Source organism: Oryzias melastigma, linkage group LG19 (assembly GCF_002922805.2).
Source record: "Oryzias melastigma strain HK-1 linkage group LG19, ASM292280v2, whole genome shotgun sequence".
Classification (NCBI taxonomy): domain Eukaryota; kingdom Metazoa; phylum Chordata; class Actinopteri; order Beloniformes; family Adrianichthyidae; genus Oryzias; species Oryzias melastigma.
The window spans coordinates 11,602,424-11,616,927 of NC_050530.1; the positions used below are offsets into that span (position 1 = coordinate 11,602,424).

General features: G+C 37.4%; 1 protein-coding gene across 2 annotated transcripts in view; it reads left to right on the forward strand.

The window, feature by feature from the left end:
• Window positions 1-14,343, forward strand: part of polr3a (polymerase (RNA) III (DNA directed) polypeptide A) — a gene marked incomplete in the record, with an annotated part of 19,613 nt that extends 5,270 nt beyond the window's left edge. The window contains 18 exon segments of one of the 2 annotated variants that reach the window (XM_024285144.2): window positions 1,921-2,085; window positions 2,467-2,639; window positions 3,766-3,877; window positions 4,522-4,640; window positions 4,975-5,112; window positions 5,603-5,773; window positions 6,905-7,018; window positions 8,186-8,272; window positions 8,363-8,445; window positions 9,379-9,549; window positions 9,769-9,862; window positions 9,980-10,072; window positions 11,096-11,260; window positions 12,485-12,649; window positions 13,209-13,340; window positions 13,424-13,556; window positions 13,638-13,813; window positions 13,870-14,343. In XM_024285144.2, coding sequence (XP_024140912.1) covers window positions 1,921-2,085; window positions 2,467-2,639; window positions 3,766-3,877; window positions 4,522-4,640; window positions 4,975-5,112; window positions 5,603-5,773; window positions 6,905-7,018; window positions 8,186-8,272; window positions 8,363-8,445; window positions 9,379-9,549; window positions 9,769-9,862; window positions 9,980-10,072; window positions 11,096-11,260; window positions 12,485-12,649; window positions 13,209-13,340; window positions 13,424-13,556; window positions 13,638-13,786 — 2,264 coding nt within the window. 2 annotated transcript variants of the gene reach the window in all.
• Between the last annotated feature and the right edge of the window lie 161 nt (window positions 14,344-14,504).

The window sequence follows — 14,504 nt, forward strand, 5'->3', positions numbered from 1 at the left end:
GCTTATTTGTTTCCATAATTCTATTAAAAATGATTACATTTAATAAAACATAGGACCCACTGTTTGATTTATTTCAAGTATTTAATTGTTTAATAATGTAAATGAATAAACTTTTCCAATTTATCTCACTTTTTTTTTTTAGAACGGGTTTGTACATGATAGATCTTTGCCTAAATCCTTTACATTTCTTTCATTTGATTGTCTCATAGTTTCGAGTTTATCTTCGAAAGGACCTAAAAAAATTGGCAATTAAATGTTAGTTAATCCTCATCATTTTATGTCTGAAGTTTAGAAACAAAAAGTGAACTTTGGTCATAAAATCTCTTCATTTTTCAAAAAGAATTTTACAAATTGATATGTTTTTTTGCGTTTTTAAAAAATCTTTTTTTTTTTTTTTGAGTCAAAATCTGAGGCTTTCTCGTCTGTTCTCGTCTGATCTGAACTTAAAGTTTCTTACATGATTCAGTTGATCATAAGTTCTCTTTAGTTGTTTTGGCAATCTTAAAATGTTTATTTGGAATGTTTTATTAGTGCTGTCATACGCTTAATTTTTTGTGATTAATTAATCATGACCTGTAAGTAATTAATCTAAATAATTGTTTTATATTACAAACACTAATAATTGCTGTAAAAAGCAATTTTGAAGCATTGTCATCTAAATTTATGACATGTTGTAGTCTGTGATTAATTAATTGCAAATAACGTGATAATTTGACACCCCTAGAGGTTTTAGAGTAGGTTGTAGAAAAGAAGTGCTGTAAATGTCCCATTATGTGTAAGGAGTGGAGTTTTTGCACACTTTTAACGTAAAAAGTACAGAATAAAATGAAACGTAACTTTTTTTTTGTAAAAACTGACAGAAGTCATTATATTTTTACTAATAAAATGCGCTAAAGCTGCAGCCTCTACTATACCTCCAGTGTTCTTGCCTCCAGTTTCCATTGAATATCCTATTTTAAGACACATTCCTGTGCTGATTCTTATTGATGGTCAGTTAAAAAAAAGTGTTGCTGGTAATTTGAAAAATTTTTTTTCAGCTTCACTTTTGATTGGTATCTATAGCAACTGTGAAGATGTTTACTTGTGGGTAGATTGAAAAGCCAAAAAGAAAACCCCGCTGTGAGACTCATGCAGATGGTTTGATAAAGGCTGAAGGGACATTTTATCTGCAAAGTGACTTCAGGAATTCTAGTTAATGATCACAGGTATATTTCATATTAAAATACTTTTAAAGTACAACAAAAAATCAGTTTATTCTTGATTTCGCCTAAACTGCAGTTGATTCTGCTTTTGAAGCTCATCTAAATGTTTAATTTTGGAGTTTTTAAGGCGTTCAGGAGCGTCTCATCACACATGCACATCCCGTGAGCACAGAAAATGTGAAAAAAGTCTCCAATGAGGAAGAATACAAAGCATTAGCATCACAACTCACTGACAATCGCTTTTAGGGCTGACATCCCTCCAAGTTCATCCCAGGAAAAAAACCTTTCTGAGTTGATCTGTTGGGAGCACAGTTCAACACAAAACATTTTCTTCCCGATGAAAGATTGTGATACGACCTTAAAGTAGAATAAAACTGAAAAATGTTACTAATGGACCATTTTTGACAGAAGAAATTTTAAAAAGTTGAATTTTTTTTTATAGCCAGCTCCAGCAGGTTGACACAAAGACCCGGTGGGAACTGTCATCCGTGCTGATTTCTGCTTCAATTTATTACTTTTAGTTCATAAAAGGATGCAGAAATAAAAAAAAATGTAATTGTGATATCTTAAAATAAGAGTTTTTCATAGTTTCTTCATTTAACTGAGGAAGTTAAATATTCTTTAATATTAATTTCACTCTGTTGGGATTCCAGAGGTGAAGGATAACACCTTTCCTGATCTTTCCTGAGTTTTGCATTCTATGTCCTTGTTTTCCCAGTTGTGGTGATTCACAACAGTGAGCTGATGTGTGGCAGCATGGACAAAGGCACCTTGGGATCCGGATCCAAGAACAACATTTTCTACATCTTGCTGAGAGACTGGGGACAGCTGGAGGCCGCAAACGCTATGTCACGTCTGGCCAGGCTCGCTCCAGTCTTTCTCTGTAGGTGGTCTGTGATGTTTACGCTGTGGGTGTACAAGTACTAAAGCACTAATCAAAGTTTTCTACCCCAGTTTTTCTTATCAATTTCTTAAAAAAAAAAAAAAACTTTTGGGAAAGTTTTCTTGTTTTGTGGTCTAAAAGTACGATAGATTTTCTTCAAATATGACGTCATACATTCATATCATGTTGAAAAATGAACCATTTGTGCAAAAACTGACAATATTATTTGTTTACTTATTCTAGAATTCATTTTGTTTGTCTTTTCCTTATCTTGACATGGGAAAATCAATCTGAAAAAAAAATTAATATTTTTTTTATCACTGAAAAGAAAATGTAAATGCATTATACTCAAGGAAATCTTTTTTTTTTTTAAACTCTCAGCCAACAGAGGATTCTCCATTGGAATTGGCGATGTGACTCCTGGCCACGGTCTGCTGAAGGCCAAGCAGGACCTGCTAGACGACGGCTACACGAAGTGTGATGAATACATCGAAGCTTTGAAGACGGGGAAATTACAGCAGCAGCCTGGCTGCACTGCAGAGGAGACGCTGGAGGTTGGTGTCACAGCATTTTCCACAGCATGCCAAGTCGTAAAAACTCTTCTGGAGTCTGATGAGTCTTTTTACTTCCAGCAGAGGTTCAAAAATGTCTCTCTAAGAGACCGTCCACGTTGCACAGAGATGCTAAGCTCATGTAGGCTGTGGACACACAATAGGATGAATTTTGGCCTTTGTAATCACTGCTGGAGCTGGCTCGCATGAGCCGCTTATTCACTACAAATCCCACAATTCACTGCTAGTGCATTTGCCAGTTGAAAGACCACAAGCAAGAGTTCTCGCCTCTTTGATAACCATAAACAAATGTCCTCTGAATGATAAACAGCTTCCTTCAAATCTGAGGATTTCCTGAGCTCAAAGCCAAACATTTATGAGACGAGACACCAAAAATCTCTGGCAACTAAGATTTATGCTGCTGCAGGAGATTTTGATTTTTATTACCAAAAATTAGACTTTGGCTGTAGATAAAAATTCCGTTTAATAAAAGTTCAGAAAAGCTTTGGAAAGAGCTTCTGCAAATAAATGCAGACAGTTTTCCCCTTAAATAATGTTTAATAGTGTTGTTTTTAGGTGGAAACTATCAGGTCAGTTCCAGTTGTAACTATTGTGTATTACAAAATGGCAAACATCACCTTTATAACAGTAACGGTAAAAAAAACCATGAGCTGATTTTTTTTTTTTCTTTTTTTGTTTTTTGTTCATTGGAAAATGTTTCCATTAGAAATCTCTGTAGAAAATTTTGGATAAAAAGTGAAAAAAAAAGATTTTTAGAATTTATGTTATGTTCATTGTCTTTTGCAGGCTTGATAAACATTGAACCCTTGACTCACACACTTAAACACATTTTTTTGCCCCCTCTGTCTTTGAGAACCTACTCATAATTACTCATTAGTATGGCGTAAAACCCTTTATAGAAAACCATTTTCTCCTCAACTTTAATTCATTTTTTTGTTAATTTGAGTCACTTTTTTTTGCATCCTTTTAGGGCTATTTCAATTAAGTCCATATCAACTACTTGGTTTCTTGTAGAATTTTTTTCTATTTATGTGCATAACGTTGGCAGAGTAGAACTTGTTGTTTATGTCTTGGTTTACAACAGCATTTTGCTCGTGTGTTTTGGCAGGCTCTCATCTTGAGGGAGCTTTCCGTGATCAGAGACCGAGCTGGCAGCGCCTGCCTCAGGGAGCTGGACAAGAGCAACAGCCCACTCATCATGGCTCTTTGTGGATCCAAAGGTAAGTCTGAATCAATAAACGCATTGCTGAAATAATAAAAAAAAAGTACATTTGTCCAATCTAATTTGAAACAGGTCATTTAAAAAATGGCTGATTTTTTTTTTTTTTTTTAGAAGGCTGGAACTTTAACTCCTCCTAATTTGTATTATAATTGCTTAACCTCTAATTAAAGCCAGAGTGAACTTTGATCTAAATTAGAACACTTTTTTTCAAATTATGTAAATTACCTGCATTAAAGATTGTCCAAAGAGAAACTAATTTCGTGTGTTTCGTTTCTGAAGTTCCACTGTTGATGCTCTAAGGCATCAATACCGTAGAAATCAGTCTAAATTTAAAAGAGGAGAAAAAAACTAATAAAATTTAACTTTAATGGACAACTTTTGAGTAATTTCCGAATACATTTTTGATTTCTCTGTTTTATCATTTTAAAAACTACAACTTAAATAGTTGTAAAGTACATTACATTCTTTCAGGCAATTTGTGACAAAAATGTGTTTAAATAAAACTTTATTCATAATGACAACATTCTTCTAGACTTTGATGAGGAATTGATGCTATTATTACTATACTAATATCTTTTATCATTTCTTTTCCATGTTTGAAACGCTTGCATGTGTCCTCATTGTTTGTCTGTTTTCTTTCAGGTTCCTTCATTAACATTTCTCAGATGATTGCGTGCGTGGGCCAGCAGGCCATAAGTGGCTCTCGAGTCCCCGACGGCTTTGAGAACCGTTCTCTGCCTCACTTTGAAAAACACTCAAAAGTAAGAACAAACTCCATTCTAATTGTTGAATAACTCTCAGGGTCATTAGTCATAACATAGTGCGGATGTATAAATTTCTATCGATGGCTGAGACTGAGTTAGAGTTGAGAAAAAGCCTTTCATGATGGTTAAAGGAAAACGTTTGGTACTCCATCATTTTCATTAGCGAGTGTTGCTTTTCTGCCTCTATTTATAATGCAGTTTTCTTCCAGTTATAAACTCCAATAAAAACAACTTATAGGGGAAATTGGGTTTAAACTGCAGAGCAGAAATGGCCTAAAACACTTAGAAAACTCTTGAATGCTTAGTTATCTCAATTATAATGTCTCACCAGCTGCCTGCTGCCAAGGGCTTTGTGGCTGATAGCTTCTATTCCGGTCTGACTCCCACTGAGTTCTTCTTCCACACCATGGCGGGCCGAGAGGGTCTGGTGGATACTGCTGTGAAAACGGCCGAGACCGGATACATGCAGGTAACGCGGCCCTCTCCCCACAATCTGCTCCTGTTGCTGTGCAGATGTCAAACTGCAAGAAAAACCATCTCAGCAGCATCTCTAAGGTCATTTTGCACATAACTACAACGGCTGTGAGGTCAAATTAAAACAGCAGGGTAATAGAAAGATTTTTTAAGGGTAAAATGTGAACTATGTGAGTAAATAATCTTTTTTTTTGCATCTGCTTTATGGCTGGATAGCCTTCTAGCTGCCACAGTATTCCAGCCAGCACTGCAGTCGTGGCATCAGTCCATCACGATGCAGACAGATAATGTTGCGCGCTCACACCTGCAAATCAGGACGAGGAAGCTGCAGCAAAACAAAAAACATTTACTTTCTAAACCAGCAACACAGAAAAACTTAGTTTAAAAAGTTGTTGGGATTCCTGTTCATAAATACACAATTTCCTGTCTGGGATGGTGGCATTTATTGTGTTTTCCTGTTGTATCCCTTTGAATGTTTTGGACAGAGGCGTCTGGTGAAGTCCCTCGAAGATCTGTGCTCGCAGTACGACCTGACGGTGCGCAGCTCCATGGGCGACATCATCCAGTTCATATACGGCGGCGACGGTCTGGACCCGGCTGCCATGGAGGGAAAGGACGAGCCTCTGGAGTTCAAGAGAGTGCTGGACAATATCCGGGTGAGTTAATCAAACTTTTATTAGTTCCAATTTAGGTTTAAGTTACAACTTGGCGAAAAGGTGTTTTGAGTAACTTTTCAGCCACAATATTTAAAAACTTTTTGGGACTTTATTGTGTAATATTTAAATATTTTAATCTTCTCTCTTCCTGCTTTTGTTTCACATTTGTCCTTTTTCTGGGTTTTTCCGTCATGGTTGACCCCCTCAGCTTCTGTTATCTTCACAGAGCGGAGCATGAAAGTTTGGATTTTAGCAGCCAGATGAATGTCTGTGCTTCTCTTTTATATTAAATTCCCATCTGTAATGGGAATCAAATCACATGGCCGGCTGAAACACGATGCACTATCTATCACAGATCCTTTCTTTCCTATTGCTGTTGAGACTTTAAAGTGTTTAATATTCACCGTTTTTTTCCACAAAGTTTCATAATTCAAGTCATAATTAAAGCTTCTCCTCCATTGTTCTCTCAGCACCAAACGATTGCATTTGGCTGCTTCTTCTCATCCTGGGTTTCATTATTATGAGAAATACTTATCTCTGTTTTGCAACTCTCCAGCTGCTGGTTTATTGTCTGTATTTGATCATTATGCATTGAAGCCCCAAAATGTTTTTCTACCTAATCTTAATTTTTGATTGCTTGTTTTTCCGTCACTGACAGTTTTAACACACAAAAAAAACAAAACAAATTGTTTGTCTGTTTCCTAACATTGTTAAAGAGATATTTCACATCTGTTAAAATCAATTACAAAACTTTTTTTTTTCCTGCTATAAGATATTTGCTCTTAAGGAAGGAAGTGTAGCTGAGGATGTGAGCGAAGAACAAATTATATATCCAGAGGAATATTAACAACCTTTTTATTGCAGTAATCAAGAATAAATTAGCTGTGATTCACATACGTTTCTGTGTGAAATAGAATGAATCATCAAAAAAAGGAAAGGCAGTTCACTGCCGGAGGGGTATTTTTTAATAAAAAAACAAATGAAACAGCAGTTTTGTCCTTATTTTCACTTTTTTCCCTACATTTCAAATGCAAAAACGGCAATTAATTTTTATTTGATTCAGTTTTCCTTCAGGTTTGTGTCAGATTAGTTGCAGTGAGGAGCCGTTTCTGACCGCCTCTCTGTTCCCAGGCGGTCTACACGTGCCCGGATGAGCCGGCGCTCAGTCAAAACGAGCTGGTCCTCACTTCAGACGCCATCATGAAACGAGCCGACTTCCTGTGCTGCAGAGACAGCTTCTTGGAGGTAACTCCCATCACTCCTTCTGTTTTTTTTTTAAAGTTGACCTCTACAAATGGAGCTTTAAAAGTGCTGTCTGTTGGTTTTTGCCAAATTTTTGCCAAATTAATATAAACTTGTTTAATTTTTCAAAAATATAGTCAAAAACCGTCTGTGTTCTGCCTCCTACAGGTTGAATTGAGGTATTATATTTGAATTTTTGATGGGTCAAACCATCATTTCAGAAGTCCCACAACATGATTTGCAGCTGTAATGATAACATCCCATTCCCTAGCCCCACCCCTCTGACTTTATGTTCAGATTTCGGCTGTGGGTGGAGTCAGCCTCCAACTGTCCTGTTTGGTTACCCTTTAAAGTCCCACTCCAACCATCAAAAATCGGTCGTTTTCTTGGCAGGAGATCATGTAGAAATTTGCCTATGAGTGGGTGGGACCGTTAGCTCAGAGCAACCCCGCCCCCTTTTTCTCTCCCTGTTGCTGGGAGCTCTCTGTTTAAGTAGAGAAGGGAACTTGTGGCTACGTCACGAATACGCTTTTTTCCCAAAAGTCATCTTTTCGTCTGCACCTGATTCACATTGATTTGAACAAAGAAATACTCAGAAATAAAATTTCTTAATATATGTCCTCTATCATCAGGGAAATGCTGCAAGAACATGTTAAAAAGTGTCTTTTTTATGTTAATGTTGGTAAAGGAACATTACATTGTTTTCATGAACCCATAAAGAGCTGCTGGTATGTATCTTTCAAATGGTAGCTTGTTGTGAATATAGTTCAGACATTGTCTTGCAGGTGTTTTTGTGTTAGTTTTTTGTCAATCATGTGATTGTTTCTCCTCTGCTGTGAAGGAGTTAACAGAAACTGGCTCAGAGAAGTACCTGGAGGTACAGTGACCGAGCAAGCATGCTGCCAGAATCCCGAATGGCGTGACAGCAACAGTTTAAACAGACGTCCGGTTGAATTAAATGCAACTGATTGTGATTAACAGCGTAGCATTTGACTCAATCCAGGACTGGAGCTAATACCTGTGCACTTTGGAAAAACAAAGATTGCTTTTTTGGTTTTACTTCTGTTCTCACCCCCAGTTTTTTTTTTTTTTACATTGCATGGTTGTGTGTTGAGCTCTAACACTGTGCACTTATTTTTGTTCTAAAACTCAGATTTCCTTTAATTGTAGGAGATCAAAAAGTTCATTAAGAGCATGTCAGATAGAATCAAGAAGACCAGAGACAAGTACGGCATCAACGATAATGGGACAAGCGAGGTAGCCTACACCTTTATATATTTAATTCTGTGATGATTATGAAGCTCACATCTGAACTTGCGCTGCTCTTCTTTCTGCTTTGAATCGCAGCCTAAGGTTCTGTATCAGCTGGACCGGATCACACCGACTCAGCTGGAGAAGTTTCTCGAAACCTGCAGAGACAAGTACATGAGGTGCTGTGAATATTTGACGCTCTGATTCGTGGATTTATCTTCTCCCTGTTGAGCTGTCACATCAAAGGAAGCTTGTAAAACTTTAAGAGAAGCTTAAAGTTTGATTTCAGTCATGTTTTTACTGTAGTAACAAGGAGTTTTCTTTCTTTGACTTCCTAGTTTTACTGTAAGACAACATTTATCTGATTGAACTCTGTATAAAGAGGGGCTAAAAAGTATTCAGTCAACCATAGATGTGTGTTAAAAAGATGATAGAGGTGTGTAATTTTTAATCATAGATGCACTTCAACTGTGATAGACAGAAGGAAGGGAAAAACGCTGTCAACGCTGTTAAACAGTCAAACTGTGGCCAAGACCAAAGAGCTGTCACAGGACACCAGAAACAAAGTTGTAGACCTGCACCAGAAATCAACTGCAGCAGCAATTATCAGAAAACACGACTTGAAAGACTACTGATAATCTCCTTCCACCTGGGGGTCCACGCGGGATCTCACCCCGTGGGGTCAAAATGATCAAAGGAACAGTAAAGCGAAAATCCCAGAACCACGTGGGAGGACCTAGTGAATGACCTGCTGAGAGCTAAAACGGAATTAACAAAGACTACCATCAGAAAAAGAACTTAGTGGTTGAACAAATACTTTTTTTTGCCCCTCTGTATCTTATTTACATCAGTAGTTAATGCAAATTCCACTAAATTATTCATTTTTTCAATATTATATTTAATTATGCTTTATTTTATGAAAATATTCAGTTTTTTTACCACAAATGATAGATTTTCAAAGTAAATCAAATTCTTTTGAATGGTTTTAGACTTATACTGAATATTTAGTTCATAGATGATTTTTTTTCTTCAAGGCCTTCTTGATGTGACCAGTTATCTGTCATATTTTACTGAACTAGAAGATGATTTGGTTTACATCTCCCGTCTCCTAGAGCCCAGATGGAGCCGGGCTCAGCAGTGGGGGCTCTGTGTGCTCAGAGCATCGGGGAGCCCGGCACTCAGATGACCCTGAAAACCTTTCACTTTGCCGGCGTGGCGTCCATGAACATCACTCTGGGGGTGCCTCGCATCAAAGAGATCATCAACGCTTCCAAAAACATCAGGTTTGTAAGCGTGAAGGAGCTGGATTTTGGTCCATTTGTCGCTGATTCGACCTATAACGATTTCCTTGATGACCTTTTACTGAAATTTGAGGCCCAGCGGACTAATGAGCGCATTTATCTGAACGAGCTTTGCTTGACCGATGAGGTCAGAGTGACGAATGTGTTTCTAAACTGTATTTGGATGATGAGCTGAAAGTCCTCTGTTCCCCCGCCGTGCAGTACCCCTATAATCACTGCTCATTTGGATGTTGAAGACGACGCCGACTTTGCAAGGCTGGTGAAAGGAAGGATTGAGAAAACTCTTCTTGGAGAGGTAGTTCAACTTCTCTTCTTCCATTTAAAAGAAAATAATAAATATGATTTTCACCTAGGAAAATGGCAGTAAGTTCTGAACAAGTGGAAAACTAATTTTAGAATTTGCCCTTTACAGATTTCCGAGTACATTGAAGAAGTTTTTCTTCCGGATGACTGCTTCATCCTGGTGAAATTGTCTCTAGACAGAATACGGCTGCTAAGATTGGAGGTAAACTTTTTATTTATTTATTTTTTTTTTTTTTTAGTATCTAAAAACCTATTAGTTACCAATTATTTATTTTTGGTTTTAAGAAGGGACATGAATTGATTAAAAAATATAACTAATTAATTACAAACCTGGAAAAAAAATAATTTATTTGCAGTATTCACCAACCACTTATCTGTGAATAATCACATGAAACCACACAAAAAACTATATTTAGAATATTTGTTTTTAATAATGCTTTACTGTCAATTTATTAAAAAAATAATCATATTAATCACACGTTTGCGTTGTGATTAATCACATTAAAAGCATTTGAATGAGACGCAGCTGGGAGCTTTTTTTATCAGCTACTGATTCACAACGATTTGAATAAAGAAGTACTTAGAAATACAACTTTATATTTGTCCTCCATCATCAGAAAAATGCCACAAGGACAACAAAGTAGGTTTTTAACATTTAGTTTTTTTCTTCTTCTAAGTGATCATATCCTGTTGTATTTTCTCTCTATGACTGGCAGCAACAGTGACTGGAGCAGAAGAAGAGAGACTAATCAGTTTTCCTAATTAACTTTGGAAATTAGTGGTCCATTATTTAGATAAGTGACTGTAACTGTCCGCTCTTGTGTACATATTTGATTCTCCTCAGCTCCCTATTTATAAATGGGCTGCTAGTAAAACCGGTTAATTAATCGTATTTTTCTATGGCTGACAATTCACTCTAATTTTGTTAATTGAGATCCAGATAAAAGAGCTTGTTTGACTCTTTCTAAAAAACAATTTTATAAATGAAGTGCTGCCACTAACTAATAGATAATACGATCCTCTAAATAGATGTAGGTGTCACAGATTTTGTTCACAGTTGGGAGTAAAAGTCACTTTATTTGCACAAACCTAAGTGAACTCACTATCGATTTTGTTCTTACATTATTCATCTTTAGTCCGCCCAGTGCAGCACACACCCAATTATTTTCGCCGCTGCTGCTCTTGACCGCCTTTGGGTTATTGATCAGAGCTCGTTGTCTTCCAGGTGAACGCTGAAACGGTGCGTTATTCCATCTGCATGTCCAAGCTGCGCGTCAAGCCCGGAGACATCGCCGTGCACGGCGAGGCAGTGGTTTGCGTGTCGCCGCGAGAGAACAACAAAAGCTCCATGTACTATGTGCTGCAGTCATTGAAAGAAGAACTTCCTAAGGTGAGGGGGAAACTTGACTGTTCAACCTTTATTAGCTTTCCTTATATGAACTGGTGATTCGCAGACTAATGAATCTGTGAAAAGGCCAGATGACCTTTGGGAAATATAAATAAAGGTATTTCCTGGGTTTTGTCCATCTGTTCTCAGAAAGCTGGCAGTTCAGGACTTATTTTAACACCTATCTGACCTGTAGGGATAAGTGGCTGGTGTACGGTGGAATTTGAAGAGCTTTGCTTTTCCCAGAAGAGCAACCTGCTGCTGCCGGAAGGTTATCCACAGAAAAATACAATGTTTTGAGGTTGCAAGATTATAGGGGAAGCAGTTTTTTTTTTTTTTTCTAAGAAATGATGTAAGCTCTCCTGATTTTGGTCAAAACTCAAAATAAAACGAGCTACAGCTTTTTGACAGGTTTTTAAAGCAGGAAAACGTCTGTTACTGTAGTCTAGAGTTTGAAGAATCAAACCCTGAGGAACTCCACATGATGCTGAGGCTCTATTAGATGTACGATCTCCTCCGAAATAAGGTCTGACCCAACTGTTGGCTTTAGCTTAAGCTAAGAACGCTCCAGGTACGTGTGACACGCCTTTCTAAAAGTTAGTATTTAGAGGTTGGATTGAGGGATTAAACCACCAAATGGTTCCCGAGCACAGCTGTGTCTGCAGCTCACCCCTCCCCCAGGCAATGGGTCAAATGCAGAAAACAAATTTCGCTCACCCAGGTGTGTGAGAACTAATGAGATTTTTAATTGAAAGTGGTCACCTGAAGGTGCGTTTTCAAGCCTGGCATGAACGTAGCATGAGACTGTGAGGTTTTTTTTTTTTGTTTGTTTGTTTTTTTTTTTATTACCCCATGTTTTTCTTAGTTAGTGTTCAGCAATATCAAGCATCATCTCAGTGCTGTGATGTTGTCTGAAGCCTGATGGAGATTTTTTATTTTATTTTTTCAGTCTGCTTGTGTTTAAAATTTGATCAAGTGGATCAAAAATGCTTTTTTTAGAAGTTTTCCAATAAAAAGAATATTAGAAATCCTCATGTAATCATTAAACATGGATGAACTCTGGCTGCTTTTTTTTTTCCCCCCAGAGGGGGTCTAACGGAGGTTGTTGAGTGATCTCTGATAAATTACCTGACAGGAGCGATCTCAAAGCTCAACTTGATGATTTAATTAAATTGCTCGTTAGTGTCCTTGTGTAAGTTTGTTTTTTTTCTTCCTACCGTGGGGAAGGTGGTGGTTCAAGGAATCCCCGAAGTGGCCCGAGCGGTCATCCACATTGACGAACAGAGTGGCAAGAACAAGTACAAACTGCTGGTGGAGGGGGACAACATGAGAGCTGTCATGGCCACTCATGGAGTGAAGGGGAGCAGAACTACTTCAAACAACACCTATGAGGTACTGCGTCTTAAAAATAAAAAGGTTTCTGATCTGCAAAATCAAAGCTGAATCAGGTTTTCTATGGTGTTTGACCTAAAATTTTTAAATTGAAGCGACATGTTTTGAGTGTCACGGGGTAATGTGTTTTTAAAGGTTAAAACAATAAGCTCTATTATCATTTAAAGACATTTTTTCACTCTTAAAAAGCCTCAAAAACAAATATTTAAAACTCACTCTTAGCTTAAAATCCCACTCTGATTAAATTAGTGTTTTTAGTTTGTTTTTATTGCATTTTTCTGATGATGGAGGACATATATTAAGAAAATTTGGCTTCTTTATGAAAGCTGCTATGACTCAGAAGTTCACAAAAACTACTACATGAAAAAGAGGGCATTTGTTATGTAAAAACAACTCATACTTCACCTCAGAAACTATGTCATTAAAGTGGCATAATCATATTTAAAGGACAACTGGGAGCGTTTTTACAATAGATCTAAAAATGATCGGAGTGGGATTTGAAGTTAGAAACATAATTTGCTGTTGGAATTGAATGCATTTTCTCTGTGGACCAAACCAGGTGGAGAAGACTTTAGGCATCGAGGCCGCCCGCTCCACCATCATTAATGAGATTCAGTACACTATGGTGAACCACGGAATGAGCATCGACCGGCGGCACGTCATGCTGCTCGCAGATTTGATGTCTTATAAGGTACAATCCTTATTATAACCTTCATTTACATGCTTGAGTTTCCTGTTTGAGTTATTTCAAAGTATGTTTTCTTGTCCTTGAAGGGGGAGATTTTAGGAATCACCAGATTCGGATTGGCAAAGATGAAGGAGAGCGTCCTCATGCTGGCCTCCTTTGAGAAAACCGCCGACCATCTGTTTGACGCTGCCTACTTTGGACAGAAGGACTCTGTCTGCGGTAACTTCTGCTGTGTGAAGCCTTGAGAACTTTCCTCCTTTTGACCTGCATGTTGTTGATCTGTCTGTGTTACCCTTCCAGGAGTGTCTGAGTGCATCATCATGGGAATTCCAATGAACATTGGAACAGGACTCTTCAAGCTGCTGCACAAAGCTGACAAGGATCCCACTCCTGTCACAAGGCCACTTCTGTTTGACCATAAGGACTTCCATATACCTCTGTTCACATAGCATCATGGGAAAAATGATGTTTGAAGAGCTTAGTTAATGTCTGAGCGCTCTGTGAAGACAAACTCAAGTGCCTGCTGTTTCTGCTTAAGCTTTTTTTTTTCTAGCGACGACTTCTTCTTATTTATCAAAGCATGTTTCTTATAAATCAATTTCAAAATTTAGAATGCAGGTTTGCCTCATCTTTGCTTTGCTTTTAACTTGTTTCTTTAGGTTTTAGGTCATTAGCCAAACTGAAGTGAAATTCTACAAATCTCAGTCAGCAGATATTAAAAACGGACCCAAAAGGGTGAATCATAAAGATGCTGGATCTCCCGTTTGGACGTCCGTTTGCGATGCTTTTTTCATTTTTCTCTAGTTTTCCAGCATCCTGAGGTTCAGTTTGTCAAAGCTTTGAAGTGTTTGTTTTCACTGAGGTTTGTCTTTCAGAATGCCATTCATTAAATAATCAAATGTACATATTGTTATTAATAAAGTGCACAAAAATAGATGTGAAAACTGTTGATTTTTTTCTGTTCTTTTGGAAATTAACTAACTAAAATTAAAGTTTACTTCCTAAATACTCTGTTTTTCTTTTTCTGTAAGGAGATATAGAATTAATTAAAGACAGTTGCTTTATATGCAATTTCCTTGACTGGTCCACTTTATCAAATTTATCTAAAATATAACGATATTTCCTGTTACTTCATTTTATTTGAACCAATCAAAGAGCTTCTTTGTT